Source organism: Harmonia axyridis, chromosome 1, assembly GCF_914767665.1.
Source record: "Harmonia axyridis chromosome 1, icHarAxyr1.1, whole genome shotgun sequence".
Classification (NCBI taxonomy): Eukaryota; Metazoa; Arthropoda; class Insecta; order Coleoptera; family Coccinellidae; genus Harmonia; species Harmonia axyridis.
Genome location: NC_059501.1, coordinates 64,083,282 through 64,107,183, shown reverse-complemented (window position 1 = coordinate 64,107,183; position 23,902 = coordinate 64,083,282). Strand labels below are relative to the sequence as shown.

Below are 23,902 nucleotides of genomic sequence, written 5' to 3'. Positions count from 1 at the left end.
GCAAGAAAATAGAAGAACTAGGGCTCGTTCTGTTCTTTCAAGTATAATTCAAACATTTTATTTTTAAACGCTTTTATGTTCAAAGTCCTGAAGGTGTATGGAATAGGATTATAGACTTTTGCGATGTTATAGGTGAAACTTCTTTCGAAAAAGGTCGTTCTATGAATAGGTGGTGTTATAAGACCTCTATTTCTTATATTTATATTATGAACATGACTTCTATATATTATTTTTCTATGAAGATAGTTCGGAGTTTTATTCAACACAATGTTATGATAGAAGCAGGCTGAGTGTAATTTTCGGCGGAAATTCATGTTCAACCAACCTATTTCTTTGAGTTTATGAGAGATTCTGTCGAATTTTCTTATGCCGTATATAAATCTGAGACATGAATTCTGGACACGCTGAATTCTCGCCCTGGCTATTGCAGTTAAGCATTCCCCATAAATCACGTCACCAAAGTTAAAAGTTGACAATACAAGGGAGTCACATAAAATTTTTTTTTGTTTCTCTGGGATATACTGCCGATTACAATATAGCAGCCTTAATTTGTAATATGCCCGACGAATACAGTTCGAGACATGATCATCAAATCTTAGATTATTATCAAAAATCACTCCTAGATTACGTTTGCCGTTTTCAACCTTCACACTTTTATCACCGATTTTTATATTCACCAATTTTTCAGTTTGTTCTCTACAATTTTTAGGACCGAAAAGTAATGCCGTACATTTTTCTGCATTGATGTGAAGGTGATGTTGAGCTGAAAAATTCATAAGCTTTTCAAGTTCGAGATTCAACGTGTTACAAGCTTCAACGACATCAGTGTTGTCAAAGGATATACATACTTGAGTATCGTCTGCGTAGTAGTGAGCTTTGCATTTATTAAAAGAGCAATCTTGCTCAGAGGTGTACACTATGTAAAGAGTTGCTCCCAGAATTGATCCCTGTGCAACACCTCTAGTCACAGGTAGTTCCTCGGATAGAACACCGTCTATCATGACTCTTTGAGTCCTCCCATCAAAATAACTATTGAAAAAGGCAACCGCGCTTTCATCCAAACCTATGTAGTGGAGAGCTGCCAACAATATAGACCGATCAAGGGTGTCAAAGGCTCTACTATAGTCTAAGAGAACAAGCAATGTGGATTTACCATTATCTGTGGCACGAAAGATGTCATCCGTGATATCTGCTAGAGTGGTAGAACAGTTGTGATATTTTCTAAAACCAGATTGTGTTTCAGGAAGGATATTGTTAGCTTCTATATGATTAATTAGTTGTTCGTTAATTATTTTTTCAAGAATCTTCGATAAGCATGGGAGGATGCTTATAGGTCTGAGGTCCCTGTATTCTTTAGGAGATGTTTTTTTTGGTTTTGGGATTACAAGTGCCTTTTTCCATGTAGTTGGATAAACTGAGTTGGAAATACAGTAATTCATGAGATGAGTTAGAAATGGAAGAATAAACGGGGTACAAAGATGTAGTACGTGTATATTGATGCCATCTATGCCACAGGCTTTAGATTTCAACTGAGAGATTATTTTGAGCACATCCATTTCTGATACAGTAGTGAACTTGAGGATAGAGGTTAACGATCTTTTCCGGTTTTGCGAGTAGAATTTTATAGTGTCCTCCGGATCAACTACGGGTTGTGGAATTAATGAAATGAAAGAACGATTGATTTCATCAGGATTTCTCAAGTTTTCAGGTATTTGGGTGATGCCATCTTTGAAATCACCGCAGTAATATTTAAGTTCTTGCCAAAGATTATTATTTGTTGAAAATTTTTCTTGTAGAAACAGTTTTTTTTCATGTTCAATTTTCGAAGAAACTAAGTTCCTTAATGATTTATAGTGGGCTCGGTTCTCATCAGTGCGATTTTTCTTATATTTACTTAAGGCTTTGCCACGCAGTTTCATTAGGTGTCTAACATTGTCAAGCCAGGGTTGTCTTTTAGACTTCGACAATCTAATCTTTTTAATTGGTGCGTGTAGATCAAGCAGCGCGTTTATATTTGAATTAATAAAGTCAACTTTCCCGTCAGCATTGTCTATGTCGAGAATATTCCGCCAAGGAATGGAGCGCAAGTCCTGATCGAACTGCTGTATATCAATATTCTTGTAGTTTCTGTATTCTTTGAATTCTGTTTTTTTTCTTAAAGTAGGTATTTGAATTTCACAAAAAATGAATTCGTGATCTGAAAACATTGAGGCCAGGGTATCACACTTGACCACTTCCATATTATCAGACATAATGATCAGATCAATTAGGGATTCGCTTTGTAATGTTACTCTAGTAGGATGGGTAAAAACTTGGGCCAGGCCCATGGAACTGAGCAGAAGGTTGAACTCTCTCACCTCCTTAGAGGAGTAATTCAGGTAGTTTAAATTGAAATCACCAACACAGCATATATTGTCAGAAAGAGGTGCTAATGAGGATAAAATATCATCAAAATCTGTCAAAAAGCTAGATTGACTGTATTGCGGTGGTTTGTAAATACATCCTAGAACAATATCCATCTTACTTAGACGCATTCGAATCCAGACTTGTTCAAAACTAGAGTTATTTGTATACTCATTTTCAATGCGTGTGATATTAAAACCTACCTTGATGAATAATCCCACGCCTCCACCTCTACCATTTTTACTTTGATAGATACCCCTATATCCGTCAATTATGATGTTTTCGTAGTTAATTGTTTTATTGAGCCATGTTTCCGATACACCTACAACATCGAAATTATTCGAGGTAATGAATTGTTTGAACTCTTCAAGACTTGGAATTAGAGATCTTATATTTATATGACCAATTTTTAAACTACTTGCTTTCATAACATAGAACAGAAAAAAATGTAAAAAAAAAAAAAAAAACCTACATTAAATGTATTTGAATGTTAGTGATCAGATCTCCAGCGATTAATGTGTATGGAGTTGAAATATCATTACAAAAACAATATAAGAAAAATAGTGAACGCAGATGCAAATTTACTATAAAGTTTTACGACTCTCTCAACAAATGTTTTGAAAAATAACAGTGTCCCAAAACATATGATTCCACTCCGCTGTTAGTTAATTAATAGACTCAAGTGATTTTCATCTTGAATATGAATTTTCTTGTTATTATGCAAAGCGAAGACTTTACCTCTCTTCGTCCAGGAATTATTTCCGAAAGCCTGTCGCACCTTTTGGAATAGTTGTATTTCATCCCTTCGTAGCACCTCAGATATCAACAGATTGGATCCTTTTAGTCGACTCTTACTGAAGAAAATTTCATCACGACGCCACTGGGTAACGAACTCGACAATCACAGGGGACGGCTTGTTATCCTTCTGTTTGTTATCATTTTTTCTCAGGCGATAACAGGTGACTAATTCTGTTGGTTGGATGTTGATATTCATTTTCTTGTTGAAAATATTCAATAATTCCTTCGTCATATCGCTGGAACTATCCTTCTCGGGAACACCCCTCAGTAAAAGCTTTTTATTGTTGCTACTGTTTTGAATTTTATCAACTTGTTGTTCATTTTTTTGAATTCTGGATTGAATCGATAAAAGTTCTTCTTTTAGGTTTTTGATGTCTTCCTTGATTTCGATCTCGAATTGTTTGAGTTTTTTTTCTAAGCTTGCAGGAATTCCCTGATCGAAGGTGGAAGAATTCTGTTCTATATAATCTTTACGTAGTTTATCCAATCCCTCTTGAAATTTAATTTCCATTTTAGACATCCTTTCTTGGATAATCGTATTCGAAGTATCCTGGGTGTCAGGGTTTCGTCTTGTACCACCCATTTAGTATGAGATTCTTAGTCAGTTTGAATATTTCTAATAATATTTGAAAAATAAGCGGAGCAGTGGCGATACGTGTTCATTAAATTATCATTAAATTTTTCAAATTGATAAATGTGTTGTTCTTTGAATGTAACCAAAGAAAAAATCTAACGGTGTTAAATCCGAAGACCATGGTGACTACGGAATATTTTGATTATCTGAAGTTTTTCATCATAGGTAGGCACTTGGTTGATTTGCCGCGTGAAATTGCAACTTTTGAAGATTTTAGAGTTTGATAAAAATTTTTATATCATGTTATATTTTTTTGAAAAGGGAAAAAATCGTATTTATTTGTTGTAGAAATTTTTATGGTATGCATTGAAAAAAATGTTCATATTATAGCTTGAAAACTGATATGAATAAAAACAAATGATTGCACCAATGGAAAAAGTGTCTGTAGAATGTTTTTTGTTTCATGTTTATTAAAGGGCCGTCACTTAGGGCAGGCAGGGTCATTTCAAGCTTGATCAACAAAAATCACATGTGTCGAAATTCAAAGTACCGAATGATATTCAATTCGGTCAGCAACAACAGGAAGGAATGCCGATAAATTTAATGAACATCAAGAACAACCAAAGCTTCCGCATTATTAATTATACTCATAAATATCCAGATGTCGCGTAATCCCCTCGTAGTGCTGTTTCGACGCTGTGACTCTAAACAAATTATATGCACTCATCAGTCTTGTCGGCCTTCGCTTAGCTAAATGTTGCCGAATTTTATTGGCCATTTGGGGCGGCTTCTGGATTATTTTTCTTTTCGATTCCCCAATCAAACTGTTGATTCCTCAGAATGGAATGCAAAATATAGGTACGAGAAAAGATTCCATTTCACCATTTCCAGGTCTTTGGTTGGTTTGGTGAATTTGTATTCAAAGATTCAGAGTGGAAAACTCCTCACTTTTTTCATGAGAAGTATTTTAGGAAAGAAAATGTATTGTAAGTGTAATTTTTTTTATGGATTCAAATTTGAATCGAATGATTTAGGAAACGTGGAATGTATAATAACCAATAAACGTGCTCAACTGAATTCTTACGAATAAATGATGAAATATATGAATTGAATTCGGATGTCAGATTCTTCTGCTGAGTTTCGACTTCATGAAACGCTCGAACATTTCGTTTTTTTTTTTTTTGAAATGATTGAATAAAACAATCGGATGATGCGGATGAATCATTATTTTTGATTTGAATAGATGTTGCAGACATTATCGATGGAAAGATATTTAAGATTAGAGGATTTGATGAAAACAATTATTTGTGAAATTCGTTGAGATTGAAAAAAAATTATCTAATTCATTCTTCCAGGAATCCAGATTCCTCGGAAAAAGTAGATAATTCCACTCTCCATTATTGGCCGCCCCTCTAGGCCCTGCGATTTCAGTTTTTTCTGCTCAGTTTCATGAAAAGCTTGAATATTTCATTTTTTTTTCTTTAAGATTATCGAGTTAAACAATTAAATTCGAATGCGCTCATGCTAATTAATTAGTTTATTGTTAATTTGATATAAAAAATGAAAAATTTCATAATGTAATGGAATGTGGTATGAGATAATATAACTTCTTATATTCATTAAAAAGGATAAGTTGAAAATGGTGAAATGGAATCGTTTCTCGTATATTTCGCATTCCATTCTGAGGAATCAACATTCTGATCGGAGAATTGAAAAGAAAAATAATCCAGAAGCCGTCCCAAGTGGCAATAAAATTCGGCAACGTTCAGCAAAGCGAACGCCGCCAAGCCTGATGAGAGCATGTATTATTTTTTTATAGTCAATATAACTCCTAAACAGCACTATGAGGAGATTACAAGATATTTGGATATTTATGTGTATTATGAGTCACCTATGATGGTTTTGATGTTAATTAAATTTGTCGGTATTCCTTCTTATTGTTGCTGACCGAATCTCATTCAGTAATTTGAATCTCCACATATGTGATTTTTGTTGATCAAGATTGAAATGCCGCCCTTGAATTTTGCCGCCCTTGGCAACCGCCTATCCTGCTTTCCCCTAGAGACGGCCCTGCATGAACTTGTACAACCTTTATCAAAACTCAAGATTTTCAAATTACAACCTATATTTTTTCATTCTTTCAGTCAATTCTACGTATGAAAAGGGGGGGATTATTCAAGCAAACCCTGTATCTAAAATGAAAAATTCAAAAGTTGAAGGGAATGAATTTGAAATGAGGAAAAACCACCAAAAACTCAAAACTTATCAACTTACAGCACGATTTTCAATGAAAATATTCGTTTCGAGTCCATTTCAGGTCCGAATATCCTCGTATGTTCATCAACATGTAACAAATGGATATATCCATAGAATATTCATTACACAGAGAGTGAATTGTTAGCTTTTTTTTATGTATGGAGTTTTTGCCATGGAGGTGGCATCGTGGGTTGCACAATTCTCGGACTCAGGTAAGCCCAACCATTCTACGGCCATAGTATAAGGAATATACAATATACACTGCTCAACAATTGATAGGGATCACTTACTTGTTCTAAATTTATTTCTGAAATATTCGCTCCAAGATTATAAATTTAGTCAGATATCAGAGTATTTTCAGTTGATAATATGGTTCACTTGAGAAAAGAATGAAAAAATGGAAAGTTGGAGAGAAAAAAAGACTTTATTAGGAACACTCAAAATTCTGTGTTTGAATGAAATGATAAAAATTTTATGATGAAACCACAAGAAGGCTGACGTTTCGGTTAAGCTAGTACTTAGTTGGTCCCCCACGAGCTCGTCTCAAGCATTCTACCCCACGAGGCATACTTTCGATCAAACGATTTATAAAATTTTGGGGCAAATTCGTCCAAATATCCCGTAAAGCGTTAGAAAGGTCCTGCAGGTTATTGATCGGTTGTTCTAAGGTTGAAAATTGTCTAGACATCTCAGACCAGACATATTCGATGCAATTCATGTCTGGAGAGCGAGCTGGCCAGTCCATCCTATCAATAGCATGAGTTTCTAGCGCTTCATTAACCAGACGACTACGGTGTGGACGGGCATTATCGTCAATTAAAATGAAATTCTCGCCCACGGCAGCCGCAAACGGAACAATTATGGGTTCAATAATCATATCGTGATATCTCTGGCTGGTCATGGTGGTGTTCTGCAGAACAACCAACTCTGCGTTGGTTCAAACAAATGCCTCCCCATACACATATAGAACCTCCGCCAAAAGCTGTTGTGGGTACCATAAACTGTTCAGCATACCTTCGACCTCTTTCCCTCCAAGCAAGAATACGTCCATCGGAGTTGACCAAACGAAATCTAGACTCATCCGTAAATAAACATCGGCTCCAATCTTCAAGTGTCCAATTGCGGTGCTCCTCAGCCCATTGCCGTCGATGAACCCGGTGTTCCCTATTCAAACGGGGATGTTGTACCCTCCTACGTGCTCTCAAACCACGAACATGTAGTCGTCGTCTTACAGTCTGGTTCGAAATTAGAACTCCTGTTGCAACTCTCAGTGATCTATTGAGCCGCGACGCCGGGTAAGTGGGATTTCTCCTAGCATTGAGGATCAAAAGACGATCTTGGGCAGCTGTTGTATTGCGCTGCCGACCTCCCCCATGAACATAAGCTACTGAGTCGTTTTGGATGAACCTATTCCAAGCCCGACTCACGACACTTTGCGAAACATTCGACCGCCGGGACACTTCTCGCTGGGACAAACCTTCCTGTATCCACCGTATGATTTGGTTCAGTTGCACAGGAGCCAAACGTCTTCTCGGCATGACTGATAAGCTGATATTGTTCTCATTTCTTCAATTATTGTCACCTTATGTGTTTGAACGAGAGAAAAAAACAGATTTAATAACAAATACCACATTGCTTTTCACTCCACCCGTAACAGCCTACAGATAATAATCGATTTTGTGAACAAGAGCCGATGAAGTGAGGAAGACTTTGATATAATCAACTCAAAACATCTTACTTTTTCCTTAGAGAACATATAATGTACAGATATTCACGAGATAACTTGAAAAAAATACAAATGAAGAGAAGTTCATAAGTGATCCCTAGCAATTGTTGATCAGTGTACATACAAATTCTTATACTATGCTACGGCAAAGTTACCATGCTCCGCTATGAAGGTGTATATGGCAGGGAATTCTGAGTGCCATTCTGATGATTCCATCATTGTTCCCGCAACAAAACGCCGCAATCCTCTGAGAGAGGGCATACTCTCAAAATTGGCTGAGAATGCTTCGCCAAACTTACAATGACGGATCTTCTATGGTGGTTCTGTGGTTCATATGAGAGTTAAAATGAAAAATAATCTAATACTTCTATACTGAAGTGTCTATTTGCTTGTCGAGAGATAGCGTCATGGGCTGCTCATCTCTCGGAAAATCTCCACCGCTTGGAATATAAACCCAGCCGTGATACGGTGCTCCGCTATGGAGATTGAACGTGTATACTGTATATGACAGCGAAAACTGACTGCCATGCTGAAGATTCCATCAGTATTCCTGCAATCCACTGCGAGAGGGCGCACTTTCAAATTTGGCTGAAAACACCTCATCAAACTTACAATAAGGGATCTCCGATTGTTATTTAAATGAGAATTAAAAATGGACAATGATCTAATGTACTGTAGTGTCTATTTGCTCGACGTTGTGGGCTGCGTATCTCTCAATCATGGTGAGCTTGCTCAAACATGGTATCTTGCCTTCTACTGGTCTTATATTGATGAAATTTGTATGTATATGGATTGCGGAGTGATAAGAGAGATTCAGTCAGCGAAAAGAGAAAAAGCTTTATGCACCACCCATTAGCAATATCCGAAACTATTGTAATCAGTATCATCTTCTCTTTAGAACAAGAATATCTCAGCTATTCTAAGAACCTCAGCAAATTAGTCCCAATATCTCGAATGGGCATGAAATTTGCTGAAAGATCAGAATGTTTTAGAAAAAAATTATATTGGTTGATTATTTTTTGTTGCATGTCAAAATCTGACATTTTAGTGGTTTCTTCTTCTTGTCTTTTCTCGATGTGCCAGGCTCAGCCATCTACACATGAAACAAATTGTATTTTAGTGGTTTCAACTAATAGAAATGCTAATCTGGCCAATCACTCGGGATTATACTGATAATATTGCTTCCTCATCGATAATATCTTGTTTACAAAATTTTACTTTGAATTTGTCATTAGTGACGGCTTAAAGTGTTTCGAGGTTTATTGAAAACGGAACACGAACTGATTCAGTGCCATCAACCGAGAGAATACTGAACATTCGAATTGTCGAAAAAAATAATCTTTCCAAATACAACTCGTTCTTCAAATTTTATCAGATAATTTTTTATTTTTATCACTCAAAAGGCAAAAACATTCAAACAAACCGAATTTCCTAACGGACTGGTGATTATATCAATCGGTTTGTTTTTATATTTTTGTCAAATAAACCAGTTTTCGAGGAAAATAAAAAAATTATCGATAAAAGTTGACGCACTCGCGGTATTATCTACCTTTGATGTTTTTAAGAGCACAATTTGAATTAAGTTTTACGACAAAAGGTTCTGAATATTTTACTGATGACAGAAGAATAATTTATTGAAATTAATTATGCTATTAATTTATAAGGGTAAGGATTACCGACCCCTAAATCTTCCTACTTCTTGTTACGCCTATGGTGTGCATTATCATTGTTGATCAGGAAAAAGATAATATTTCTTTCTATCTTAATCTATTCCTACTGAATGAGGAAAATCTCAATATTTGTTCAATCACAATTGAGAACACGAGTGCCCCAATGTCTAATTCAGAAAAAAGAACTTTGATTAGAGACGATGGTTGATAATGGAACCAGGTGAGTACATGCATGTATTTACACCAAAAAAATAGCATCCTCAAAGAGTTTTTCCAAGTAGCACACTCGGAATCGACTATCCACCAGAAGATCCAGAAACAGACTATGACCCGTACAGTAAAAAAAAACCTAAACAACCAGCCATTTCGTAAGTAAACGGAGCTTTGGAAAATTTCATAGAGTAGTAAACATAGATAGAGGGAGTATACGCAATTTTTACATGTCCCCAATATGGTTAGATTACGTTGTCGGGTTGTGATATATTTTCAAATCCACAATTTTACTATATCGATATGAATGAATTTTATATTGAATGAAATATATCTATTTGGGTGATTCTCAACTAAATACGCAAATTTGAATATTTGGAAACAGATATTTTTTCCAATTGTCGAATTTATAGTATGCAGAATATATATTATTTTCTGTATCTAGCTGCTGAAATTCAAGGTTTGGCAACTTTTGCTCTCCTAGTTTCATCGGTTGTTTCACGTCTTTTGGGGCGCTTGAAGTTTGTTTTCTGAATTTTTGATATATTTAGGTAATTTACTTCAATATATTTTGAGTTAATATGAAACGTTGATTCACTATTGGACATAATAAGTGCGTTCTTTGTGGACAAACAGGCGAATTGAGTGAAATATCGTATCACTGATGTTTTCATTTCTGCGCGCTTCACGTCAAGTTTGATAGTCCATGTTGGGGACAAATGAAAATGACAAATGCTCCCTCTATATATGTTTATTACTCTGAGGAAAATTCGAAACACTAATATAACTTTTTGATTTCCAGGAATGTCCAAGCGTTTTTCTTTCTTATTCATGGGGTTGTTGGAACGGGAATACTACAAGCCGGTTTTGTTTTCCGTGAAGGTTGGATTATCGGAATTATTATGACAGTGTCGATTGGAATTATATGCGCTCACTGCCAATATATTCTGGTGAGAATTGCATTTCTTAAATTGTTAGTTTCAAGAAATCAGTAGCTTTTAAGCGCTCATTCATTTATATACGATTGAAGATCACAAAACTGTATATGAAATATGATTTAACATTATGTCATTGTTGTCGGTTAGTTTATCTATATGAGCGGTTCTGATGAATCGATCTTGTTGAAATTTGGCATGAATATTGGAGTGATTTTTTTACGTATAATGATCATATATTATTATATCGACATAAACAGAGTGAGTCAAAAATGTTTCGGATGTTTCTTTTGGATTTCTAGCGATCGTGGCTTTGAAACCCGTCGTTAGAAACTTTTCTACCTACATTGATATTTATTGAATATAATGATAAATTCAGTCGATGCGGCGTTATTTTGCCATAAAAACAATAAACAGATCCTATAAATAGATAACACTATCGAAGGACAAACAGAAAGACGATCTCAATCAATCAACAGATAAAGATTGATTGTTTTCCTATTGGTTATTTTAAAAATTTCTAAGATTTGAGGACATAAGATACAATGATGTACACACTGGCGGATTGTCATGGTTGTTTATCTATTTTATAATGCACAATATTCGCATATTTATTTATTTTATTTATTTATCCACCAAACGATATAATCTAATACATAATCCATCGGGTTTTTCCTTCATTTGTCTAATTAAATTATCCAAATTCAACCTGGCAGATGACCTAGGTGATACTTCACTAAATAAACATATTCGATTTTTCAATATCAAAATGAAACCTTATATTGGAAAATCTTCATTTATTAATTAATCATTAATTGTTCAGACAACAGAAAACTGGTGAAACGGTACTATGAATTACAAAATTAACCAGATGATACGAAAATGCTTGATTTTGAACTGAAATGCCAATTTACTCCTTATTTACAGCTTTATCAATGAAAATTTTTCCAGTTCAAGGCAAAATATAGAGTATGCAAAACCATGAAGGTCCCTTATATGAAGTACGCACTCTCAGTAGAAAGAGCATTCGAGTTTGGACCAATATATTTAAGAAGATATTCGAGACTATCGTAGTAAGTATAAGACGACTAAATATAATGTATGATTTATACCACTGGCAGATTGTTATAAATCTCCTAATTTCTTAGGATTTTATTGTAGTTCTTATTTTTCCACTAGGTATTGTATTTGGTCTTTCATTGGCCGATATGTGAAATTAATAAAAATAATGTATAATCAATGACATCAGAAATTAAGGTATTGGCAATGTGTTAGTGCCTTATATTGAGAACGAAACGAAAGCAGTTGCAAACAATTTTATCAACATACAATTTTATCAAAAATAAAATAATGGGGAGAAAGTAATTTCGTTCTTTTCGCTTTATATAATACTTTATAAAACGTTATCCAATATAAATCAAATATAAAGTGCAGTAATAAGAAATACATTATTTTTGCATGAAAAACAAGGCTTTAATAACCATTCTTTATTATATTATAATTGGGTATTATATTATACATGTTAGGAATAAAGGCTTACTATTATTATTGTAGTTAGAATGATCCGATTCAGGTCGAATATTCTCCGTTTTATTCGATAACTTGTTGCCATTTTGAATGTAATATCATTATGCCTTTCTCATAGAAGTCCTCGTCCCTATTGGCAAAAAATTGAGACAATAGATTTTCACAATCCTCTGTTAAAGCTAATCTTCCACCAGCAAAATTGTTCGCCATGGACGATCACTTGGTGCCAGGTCCGGAATATATAAGGTGGATGCATAAGGAACTACCAACCAAACTCCCGGAGCTTCTGGCGAGTGTGTGGCCTGGCATTGTCCTGATGAAACACAATTCCTTACTTATTGGCCAAAGCCGGCCGATTCTGGGTGGTAACTTCCTTTAGACGGTCCAATTGTTGACAGTACAGTTCCGAGTTAACAGATGTGCCGTAGGGAATAGCTCATAGAAGATAATTTCTTGACAATCCCACCAAACACACAGCAAAATCTTTCTGGCCGTCAATCCTAGTCTGGCCACGGCTCGCCACGTTTCGACCACGACCGTTTTCGCTTGACGTTGTCGTAAGTGATCCACGATTTTGTTGCGATTCAGCAGCATTTCGCAGATTGAAATTCAGTCCATGAGATTTTTTTTCTTTAACTCGTGTGGTACCCATACATCGAGCTTATTCTTGAGACTAGCCTTATGCAAATGGTTCCAAAAGGTTTTTTTTGCAATCTTCGGCTCTTAGGCAATCGAAACAGTGCTTACCTTACATTGCTTACGGACTTGAAAATGTCCATGATTTTATCGACATTTTCGATAATTGGCCTTCCAGTGCGTGGTGCATCTTTGACATCGAAATTACCGGAACAGAATCGATTAAACCAAAATTGTGCATGATTGGATGTTACAGTATCAGGACCATAAACACTATTTACATTTTCAGCCGCCTGGTTTGCATTTTCGCCTTTATCGAGGAAATACTGTAAAATATAGCGTATATTCTCTTTGCTAGAGTCCATCTTTGACGCGCGTTCAGATTAAACTGAATCAATTAATCACAAAATTGTCAGAAAAGTTTTTGTAGTACAAAATACCACGCCGACGATTAGAGAAATTTGTATATTTGTTTATTTGTATAGTAATCAATGTAAATTCACAAAGATCCTACCATTTTAACCCATCAAAATTACATGGGGAGTCATAAATAATATGGTATATACAGGCATATGAATATACACAAATTACAGGCATATGAATATACATAAATATTATTAAAATTATATAAAGCAGTCAAATAACGTTACTAGTAAAGGTAATATAAAACAATGGACATTTTTACACGAGTAACATACATTTTTTCACTTTATAGGATCTGTGAAGTACTCTTCCAATCTGTAGTAGGCTTTCCGCACCAGTTCTGTCTTGAGTACATTCCGTAATTTTTTGTTGCTCAGTTCCTTATATCTTTCCGGCAGGCTGTTATATATTTTTACCGCTTGGTGGTTTATACTTAGTTGGGTCGTGGCCAGTCTGTGGTGGGTGATGATGAGCTTACTTGCATTTCTGGTGTTGTACTCATGGTTGAAGTTATTGAGCTGTAAACTATGTTTATGGTCATGGATATAGGCGACACAGGCGAGTATAAATAAGGATGTCAAAGTAAGGATGTTTTCCTGCCTGAATAAATGTCTACAGCTCGATGTTTTATCTGCATTGCATATTATTCGTAAAGCCATTTTTTGCTTGACGAATATGCGCTCCCTTCCTGGCATGTTTCCCCAAGCAAGTACTCCGTACGAAATAGCCGAGTGAAAAAAGCCAAAATAAGCCACCTTCGCTGCCTGTTGGCCGGCCAACTGCTTCATTCTTCTTATGACGAAGATTGCTCTAGAAAGACTCTTAACAAGTTCATTTATATGGTATGAGAACTTTAGATCTGACTGGATTTGAATTCCAAGGAAATTGAAGCCGGAGTTCCCCCGGATCGCTGCTGTTCAACGTATACATTGCAGACATACCAAAAATGAATAGATGCAAGATAGCCCAGTTTACATATGACAATCAGCAATATTTACTACCACATTAGAATGGGGAATAAATTACTAGGCAGTTACAGATAGACCTAGATAAACTGGTGGAATACTTCAAGAAAAGGAGATTCAAAGTGAATACGGCGAAAACAGTTACAATCTACTTCGGAGGAACAACAGTAAAGAAAGAGCAAGCAGGCAACTTCAAAATAGAAAATCAGACGATAGAATGGAAAAATGAAGCGAAATATCTGAAATTCTAGATGAAAGAATGAACTTCAACAAACAGATAGAAGAAAACAGAAAAAATGCAAGGCAATTACACGGAAGACAACCCACTGCTAATCCCAAAAAATAAACTATCTTTAGAAAACAAGCTGAAGATAATAAAAAATAGTGCTAATGCCAAGCATTACGTATGCAGGAGTAACCTGATACAATACGAAAGACAATAAGAAAGATCAGTTGATGAAGAATGTAAGCAGATCAGCGGTTGGCGCCCCATGGTATAAAACCAACCAACAATTCAGAGAAGAACTGAAAATTAAAACTATTGAGAATATAGTTAACAAACAAATAAAGAAGACAATTGGGCACTGAAAGGGGATGAGAATAGGGAATTAAGTAAGATAATACAAATAAAATAAGAACGACAGATGAGACTAAAAACATCTTTCAAAGAACCAAATAGAAGAAAAAAGTGACATGCAGAAGGAAGGAAATTATCCTAATCAGTCAATAGTAGGAAATCGAACAAATTAAAGTAGAGGCACAGGGAATAATATTCCAGTCCTTATACAAAAAGTAGACCTGAGTTGACGCGACACCTGGACCGACCTAGATAACGGAAACCCACATCTTTCAAAAGAAACGGAGCTAACTCAAGAACAACATTGAAACTGTTTTCAAATTTTAATTTAGTAATGAACACATGTTCAGCAGAACAATTCAAATTATTCGTATTGATCAATTTTTCCAGAAAACTGGGTTCAGTTATCGCGTTTGAATCTACACCTCAAATAATAATCCTTCTTGTCACAAATTGATGAAAACCATGATCAATTTGTGTCATCATTCTCTACTAATCAGCTTAGAGATAGTAGTTTGATACTGCCGATGTTTCATACAAGAAGTGGTGTATATTTTATGAGTAGGTACCCACGTTTTTGGCTATTGGAATGGCTGACATTGCTTCAGATTTTCTATGAAATCTCGATAGACTATCATTTTCCAATGATTAGGGGAAATGCGGACAAAATGACATATGCGGACAAAATGAACTTTTGAATTTTTTCAAAATTGGCGCCGTATAGCTCAGGGTTTTACAGTGATTCAGGTACCGCTTGTAGAGAATCCTTGGAAGAAATTGACATCCTACTGCCTGTTTCATTGGTGCTAGGTCCACAAATGTGTTTTGGTCGGTTGAATTTTTTTTGTTCACTTGGTTTCTAAATTACTTCTGGAGAGTGTCATGACAATATTCGTTGTATATTGAATGTATTATTGTTATTACGTTCATAACGTAATAATATGTATAAGTTTTGAGATGATTACTGGTTTTGTTTTCAAATTGTGTTTCAATATTATAAAAAGTAAGTATCGGACAAAATGACATACTCTCCTGATGGACAAAACTACATAGTATGTCATTTTGTCCGATACATGTGAAGAAAATATATTTTTGGAAATAATATAGAATTTTATAGATCGATTTTCACGTGAAACTAATGATCTCATCGTCAAGTTATTTTGTACATAGTTTGCTTCCACTAAACGTGATAGAAAGTGAATTTTTTGGTATGAACCCATCTTCTATAAAATAGGAAAATTACCTATCGATAGCTGATGATTACAATAGACTAGGAACTTCTGAAGGATCATTTTCCTTTCGTAATGAAATTCTGTCACCACTTCCTCAGGGACAAGACCTAATTTTGACAAAATCAAGGCTAAATCTGTTGTGAAAAATCCACACAAGAAGAAGAAACAAGAAGTTACTAAAATATTATTCAATGATGAAAAAAACCCGGTGGTAAAGAAAACATTGCAGTGACGTTCCAAATCTGGTGAACAGTGACTACATGTTTTCACTGGCTCATACATCGTTTGCTACTGTCTCGAAAAAAACCAAAAGGTTTATTTGCGAACTTTGCATTTAAATATTATGTATGTCATTTTGTCCTTAGTATACGGACAGAATGGATTTTGTTAGAAGTCAAAATAACTTCTTATATCTTTTATTTTTATAGTTCAATTCAATTTTCAGCTTATAATACTTGAAAACAACTAACCAAAGTTAGTATACTATATAGTACCAAAATGGAAATATTATTGCAATAACTAAAAATACACTGCTCAAAAGAATCAACGCACATTATGGAAATCTCAAATTTATTCTACAACTGAAGGTGTTCTCAATGATAAATATTTTTATCAGAATTATGCATGCATATGTTATCCACTTTCAAAGTTTTACTTCAATACAGATGTTTATTCCCAGCAGGAATAAAAAAAGATGAGATTATCAGATTTTGAATGTATTGGCTCTATTCTGAAATCAGTTGTTCTTGATCAATTCTAGTGATCAATAGTTTCGTTTGGTTTTCTACACTCGATCGCTATGCAACGCGAAACACGCAATTCGACCCAAGAGGAATGTGCCCAAACAGTAGTTTTGCGAGAAGAAGGGTGGACATATACAAGAATTGCAGAAAGGTTTGGAGTTTCCCATACAAGTGTGTCTAGAATGTTGCAGCGATTCAGGGACCCAGGTATGAATGTCCGAAGACAAGGACAGGGTAGACCATAGGTAACAACTGCCATTCAAGAACGTTACTGGAGAGTTTCTTCGTTGAGACAACGGTTTGCAACCGCTCGCCCCCTTCAAAATCAGCTTGAGCAAACTCATGGGGTGCAAATTAGCACTCAGACAATGAGAAATCGCCTCAGAGAATATGATTTGAGGCCTCGTGTCGCGGCAAGAGGCCCAGCTCTTACCCCAGCCCATCGAACTGCGCGTTTGGATTTTGCGAGAGAGCATATCCATTGGGAAAAGGCTGATTCTTCGCGTTGCATAGCGATCGAGTGTAGAAAACCAAACGAAACTATTGATCACTAGAATTGATCAAGAACAACTGATTTCAGAATGGAGCCAATACATTCAAAATCTGATAATTTCATCTTTTTTTATTCCTGCTGGGAAAAAACATCTGTATTGAAGAAAAACGTTGAAAGTGGATAACATATGCATGCATAATTCTGATAAAAATAATTATCATTGAGAACACCTTCAGTTGTAGAATAAATTTGAGATTTCCATAATGTGCGTTAATTCTTTTGAGCAGTGTATATGATTGATAAAGTAAACAGTATGTCATTTTGTCCGCATTTCCCCTAGTTACCGAGGTTCATTTACCCATCCCCAAAACACAGTGTCTTACATTGAAAGTATGCATAATTATTTTTTTTTACAGTTATCTGGTTGACGGTTGTTTCATATTGACCCAACTGGGATTATGTTGCCTTTTCGGTGCAACGGCTCTCCGCATTGCACCAGTGGCAGATGGTTTATTCAGAAATTGGCTAGACTTCGAAGTCAATATGTCGATTCTCTTTCATACGTCCATTTTCATACCACTGCTGTTGTCAGCCATTATGATAAATTTGAGAATAGTAGCTCAATTTGCTGTCTTGGGTGTAATTCTATTGATAGCTTCTATCTTCATATTCTTCGGATATGTTGCACAAGATTTCGAACCAACTGGAAGTTTTGAAATGCTGGACGTCGAATTGATCACGCTGCCAATTTATATAGCTACTTTGGTGTTTTCATTTGAATCAGTAACAGTAGTGAGTATAACTTAAATATAGTTCATCGAACGGTTTAAAACATGAAGATTATTACCATGGACTACAAATGCACAAATACTATATGGTTTCTTTCCTTCTATGTGTCCATTATCACCAAAAGGAAAATAATAATGAGATCATTTATTTACTTATCATTCAGTTAAAACCTGAATCGAGAGGATAGCTCAGGATGTTCAATGAAATATCTTGAAATGTTCATTTTAATTTACGAATGCAAAATTATTGAAATTCCTTTTTGTGCATTACAATCGCCTGATTTTGATTTTTTTTCGATACAGTAACATTAGGTCCATTAGAACTACATTCTCAAAAAATTGGGATATTTTGATTTTTCATGAATTAGTTTGTCTTAGGTAATATGTCTTAGGAAAAACCTAATAACTTCGAAATGAATGAATTGAAAATAAATACTAGAAGAACGGAGGAGAGTACTGATGACTTTTTGATAATCATTGAAAACTACCGGGTTTTCGCCAAAAAGCACACCCTATATTTCTCATATGGTATAGATAATAAAATTTTCTACCTGATTGAAAATAGAATACATGGTATGCCATTTGAAATATGTCCGATATTGACATTTATTTATTTATAAATTTCGCTTCGACACCTAGGTCATTAGCGTTATATTGACATTTGAATAAGTTATCAATGAATCGTCTCACTTTGAACACCCAGTAGAGTTCTCAATGATTATCAAAAAGTCATCAGTACTTGCCTCCGTTTTTCTAGTATCCACTTTCAGAATCTCATTCAAACAAATTGGTTCGAAGTAATTAGATTTTCTAAAGACACCTAATTTATAAAAAATCGAAACATCTCAAGTTCAAGCATATGAAACTTCGAACAAAATTGGGTTAATTTATGCCATACAATCTGAAATTTCAATAAAAAAAAGGTGTTCCGTAAGGAAAAATATGGCCATTCAAACTATTTTGGTACAATCTGTGTATTACCCCTTAAAGTCCAGTAAATAAATACAATTTAACTGGAAAGTATTCCGAACTTAATGAAACTTCTACAGGTTGTTCGGAGGTGCTGTGGCATGACTCTGTCAAGTTATCCAACACGAGAACCCTGTGCTAACTTGAGGGGCCGAAGAACCTCAACATTTTCGGACTTTATCCAGTTTTTTGCTCATAATTTCTAAACTAAGTAGTTTTCGACCAAAACGTTCATTTTCAAAGTTATAGACCATTAAATTCTCTACAATTTTGTATTCACAGACTTTATTGCAGACCCAATATCAATTGAGAATATTGAGATACAGTCGATCAAAATAATAGTCCAGTGACAAAGCAAAAAAGTGGGTTCTGTTGGAAAAAATTCCGAACTTAATGAAACTTCTACAGGTTGTTTGGGGGTGCTGTGGGATGATTCTGTCAAGTTATCCAACACGAGGACCCTGTGCTTACTTGAGGAGGGGCTGAAGAACCTCAACATTTTCGGACTTTTTTCGGTTTTTTGCTTATAACTTTCAACTTTATTAGTTTCCGACCTAAACGTTCATTTTGAAAGTTGAAGACAATTGAATTACTTATAATTTTGTTTCCCGAAACTTTTTTCTAAGCCTTATATCAACCGAGATTCAGTCAATCAAAATTAGAGGAATTTTCTCAAAATGTCAAAAATTGGCAAAAAACAAATCTTTTTTTTGACTCTCTTACTAACAATTACCAGCCGTTTTATGGTAATTATAGTAATTACTCATCAATATCGACATATTGAACATAGGGAGGTGGAGGTGGGAGGTAGCTTCGACTAAAAGCCTATGTTTATGTGAAGAGTATATATCTATGTATTTCAATGTTATCGTGGCATGTTATCACCTTACTGTAAATTCCTATCAACCCATAATTATTTTGAACCTTAACAATAAGATGAACAGGGTGAAATCAATAAATAATAACCAAGAATTAATTGAAACTAAATATAACTCGAAAAAAGTCCAAAAATGTTGAGGTTCTTCGGTCGCCTTCAATCAAAAGCGTATTGAAAAGCTTAAAAAAAAATTGAATATTGAATGGTTCTTTTAATTCTCGATAATCATCGTATGGATAAGTTAATTTTATAAGTTTTGTGCATTTAATTAATTACTTTGACTAAATTCCAAATGAAATAAAACTTCATCAAACATGTTTCATTTGAATTGCAAAATAAAAACCTTCATGTTGAAAGCAAAATCTGTTTCATATTTCAATTCCTTCGATTTTTCCAGTTAATATATTTGGATCATCACCTTAAATCACCAAGGACGTTCTTGAAACCTTATGGTATCATGACCAAGGGAATGTTGTTGATCATTTTTATGCAATGCATTCTAGGGATTTCCCTTTATTGGAAATTTGATTTTGACAGTCTTATGATCTCAAATATTCCAATATATTTCAGGACGAATGAAATGTAAGTAACTATTTCTCTGTAAAATTTACATTGAATTTTAAATTGAACTCAAGTATATGTAATGTTTTATGGAAAAAAATATAAGAATGAACTGAATATTGAAAGGAATATGGTATAGATATATATATATTCAAAAGGGATGAAGCTGGCAAGGTAGACTATTGCTGTATCTGCCAATTAGTAAACATACCACCTAGGTAGATTTACCAACAAGATGAGCTGCCGGCTCTTTAGTATATATCATGATACTATAAAACTTTATAAGTAATAGGTGCTGGAGATATACATCTTATTCCTAAATTGGAGGTATTAGAAATTTCTTGAAACATTTAAAGAAAAAAAACTCCTACAAACAAGGGCCCGAAAACGCTTTGTTTTCGAAATACAGGGTGTCACTTGTGGCCCTACTTTAATCTGATGATAGTTTATCGAATCTTTATGAACTATAGCTACAGTTCGGGAATAAGCACCAAAACTATCTCATTGATTTCATAACGAAATTATGATTCCTTCTGAGTTCTGAATATTTTAAGACTAAAAATATCCATAACTATTCGAAATGTGAAATGAAAAATGTCTAGAGCAATATTGGAAAGAAGGCATTGTGTACTTCTTGATAAATTTACATATTCATTGATCAGAAATATTTCAAAGATGCATAAAAAGGCGAATGAAACAATAAGATTCCTATGAAACTATTAACCACTATATCATACATGATGATATATTCTATTTCCAACATTTTAGTTTTCTATTTTTCAGTTTGGCAGTTTCTACTGGGCTCTACTCCATATATTCATTCATTAGCTATGGACTTCATGAATACATTTTTGTGGAGGTTATGTGGAGAAAAACAAAAAAAAGAAGTACTTGCACAAGGATTTTCGTGTGTGCATTACCTGTTATGGTTTCAGGTAAGTTCGAAAATATTAGGTGCGCAATCAAGTTCCCGCTGTTTGTCAATAGATGCCTCCAGCAGTAAGTACTGGTTACAGTGACTATATTACCACAGTGGCGACAACTGGCCATAAAACTGTCAAAAGTCCGCCATGTTTCGTCAAGACGTTTTTGGCGGTATTTTTGAATTGTATATCGGTAACTTACGGCAATATTTCATATTATGGGTCTCAATTTCTTTAGAAAGTAACATTATGTTTCATGAATTCGATCCAAGGTACGACATTGCAAATGAACTGAATCGTGCTATCTATTTTTCCAAAGATACAGATCGAAAATATAGGTTATCTTTAACTTCTAACTTAAATTATTATTAAGAAAAAACTCAAGAACTAGGTACATACAAATGTAAAGATTATTATTTTCCAATAATAAATTCACCTTGAATGATCAGCCATGGGCTTAATGGTCATTACTCTCTATAGTCTTTTTCGACCTTTTTCTTAATCTGTAAGCAACAAAACGTCTTATTATTTTGAATTCGATCTTCGATCCAATGTATCACGTCTGAAATGAACTGAACCGTCCCTTCGATCGATTCCTTGGAAAGCATTTCATAATGAAACCCTGGTGGCATTCACCGTTTAGAATTTATACGGAGAATTTTTTTCAAATTTTATCAACATTGGAAGGATATATCTCCCTTGATATGCATTTTGGGCCATAAGTTTATTCATCAAACTATACTCATTTCTCAATGTACTATCACCTCCAGAAAACTCGGTACACATTTTTGACTCAACCTCTATATAAATTTTCTGGCAAATAATTTTTATCTTTTATTTTTTTAGCGCACTTTGAACTTTTGGAGCTAGCCGTGTACTGTGTAATTCAAAATTTTCAACTGCATTCTATGTATATAGAAAATAGTATTTAATTTTGTACTAATAAAAATCAGTGCTGAAATTTTTTTTCAGGTACCTATATGCTGTCTAAAGCTTACACGGAGTTAATATTTCCTGAGTGTTTCGTAACGGCCATCCTTGGAACAGTAGTGCCAATCTTGGGAATCATTATTCCCGTTCTCATGGACATTTCTTTGAATTGGCCACATAATTTCAAACGAGCGAAGCTCATTTATATCAAGAATATATTTTTGTTACTATTTGGACTTCTATCTATATTTTGTAATTTTATATTTTGTTTATTGCCCCGAATAATTTAGATTGGAGGTAAACACAGACAACGAAAATATTGGAATAATGATAATATTATTTTTGTCAAACATAAATAATTTTATGTATTTGTAGTTTTTATCGTAGAATCCACCCAGATATTTCTGTAAGTATGAGTTTACCTACTGGAAAACTCGGAGAAAGGTCAATTTTTATTTGAATGGGGACATTTTCTGATTGCTCCTGTTAAAACATATACAATATACAGGGTGCTTCCAAATTAGACGTGAACCTTGGAGGAGGTGTTAGAATCACTCATTTGCTATCGTTTCGAGCCATATTTATTGATATCCGAAAATCAACAGTTTCCGAGATATTTGAGTTCTTGTGTTTTTCAAAAGATTTCCCACCTACTTCAATTTTTTTTACATTGACCAAGTTTGATTTAAGTTTTGGATTATTTTCATCAAAAAAGGATATGATATGTATGAAAAAAGCAAAACTTAACTGTATTATATGTTGAAAAGAATCAATATGATTTGAAAGTTGATATATATGAAGAAAAGAATAGAAAATTATATATAGATTTGCCTTCAACATTCGAATTCTTCCATTTATGTATGAAAAAATTATTTCAAAAACTTGCCAAATTCCTTCTCTATTTCCTAAAAAAGTTTTTGTTAGAATGTAGTAACTAATTTCATTTCAGAAGATTTTCATTTGAGAGGGGATAGAAAATTAACGCATTAAATATTGTTTTATTGCAATTGAACTCAAAATTTTGTTGAAAGATGTAATCATAAATTATGTTCGAAATAACCTCCACCATTCCTCATAAAAGCACGTGCCCTCTTTCTGATTTCTTCAGTTGTTACTTTCCGCCTGAAATTAACTCTCAATATTCTCGCTGCTTCGTCTATTCTCTCCACAAGTTGTGCTTGTGTATGTATTTCCCTTTAATGTACTATATCTGCTCCAAACATGAAAATCTAACAGTGTTAGCTCTGGACTTCTCGTTGGCCACGAAATAGGTTCTTCCCCACCTATCCACCGATTAGGAAACAATTCGTTTAAAAACATACGAACGTTGAGCCTATGGTGTGAGTGACACCCATCCTGTTGGAAAATATAATTTCACGTTTGTCAATCAAAGGAACCTCGTCCAAAAAGCTGTCCATATTCGTCCCCAAACATTCTTCATAATTTTCTCCTTTTAAGTTATCATTTAGATAATAAGGACCTATCAAAAAATTGGCTATTGCTTCTACCCAAACATCATTGCTAAATTTTCTTTGGAAAGATGTTTTCTGAATCAAATGCGGATTTTCATTCGACCGATAATGGAGGTTGTGAACATTAGTCACCCCTTCCCTATTAAATCCAGCTTCGTCTGTTCATAGGATCCTCAATAAAAATCTAGCATTCCCTCTGTCAGCATTCAGAATA

General features: G+C 34.5%; 1 protein-coding gene across 2 annotated transcripts; it reads left to right on the top strand.

Annotated features, from left to right (window-relative positions):
• Nucleotides 1-9,426: 9,426 nt before the first annotated feature.
• Nucleotides 9,427-22,581, top strand: LOC123686075 (proton-coupled amino acid transporter-like protein CG1139). 2 transcript variants are annotated; one of them, XM_045626052.1, is made up of 8 exons: nucleotides 9,427-9,647; nucleotides 9,694-9,795; nucleotides 10,440-10,587; nucleotides 11,524-11,645; nucleotides 17,585-17,960; nucleotides 20,200-20,384; nucleotides 21,147-21,298; nucleotides 22,259-22,581. In XM_045626052.1, the coding sequence occupies exons 1-8, from the start codon at nucleotides 9,628-9,630 to the stop codon at nucleotides 22,504-22,506; spliced, it is 1,353 nt and encodes a 450-aa protein (XP_045482008.1). In that variant the 5' UTR covers nucleotides 9,427-9,627; the 3' UTR covers nucleotides 22,507-22,581. The 2 variants fall into 2 exon arrangements, with proteins under 2 accessions (XP_045482008.1, XP_045482017.1); XM_045626061.1 differs by having other exon boundaries at nucleotides 9,434-9,647; nucleotides 9,709-9,795; nucleotides 22,259-22,554.
• The last annotated feature ends 1,321 nt before the right edge of the window (nucleotides 22,582-23,902 follow it).

Bases quoted from the DNA above. Each gene is read 5' to 3' on its own strand.
- LOC123686075 (XM_045626052.1), top strand. From the start codon at position 9,628: ATGGTTGATAATGGAACCAG. The intron at 9,648-9,693 runs GTGAGTACATGC...GCATCCTCAAAG, and splicing joins ATGGTTGATAATGGAACCAG to AGTTTTTCCAAGTAGCACAC. The intron at 11,646-17,584 runs GTAAGTATAAGA...TTTTTTTTACAG, and splicing joins AGATATTCGAGACTATCGTA to TTATCTGGTTGACGGTTGTT.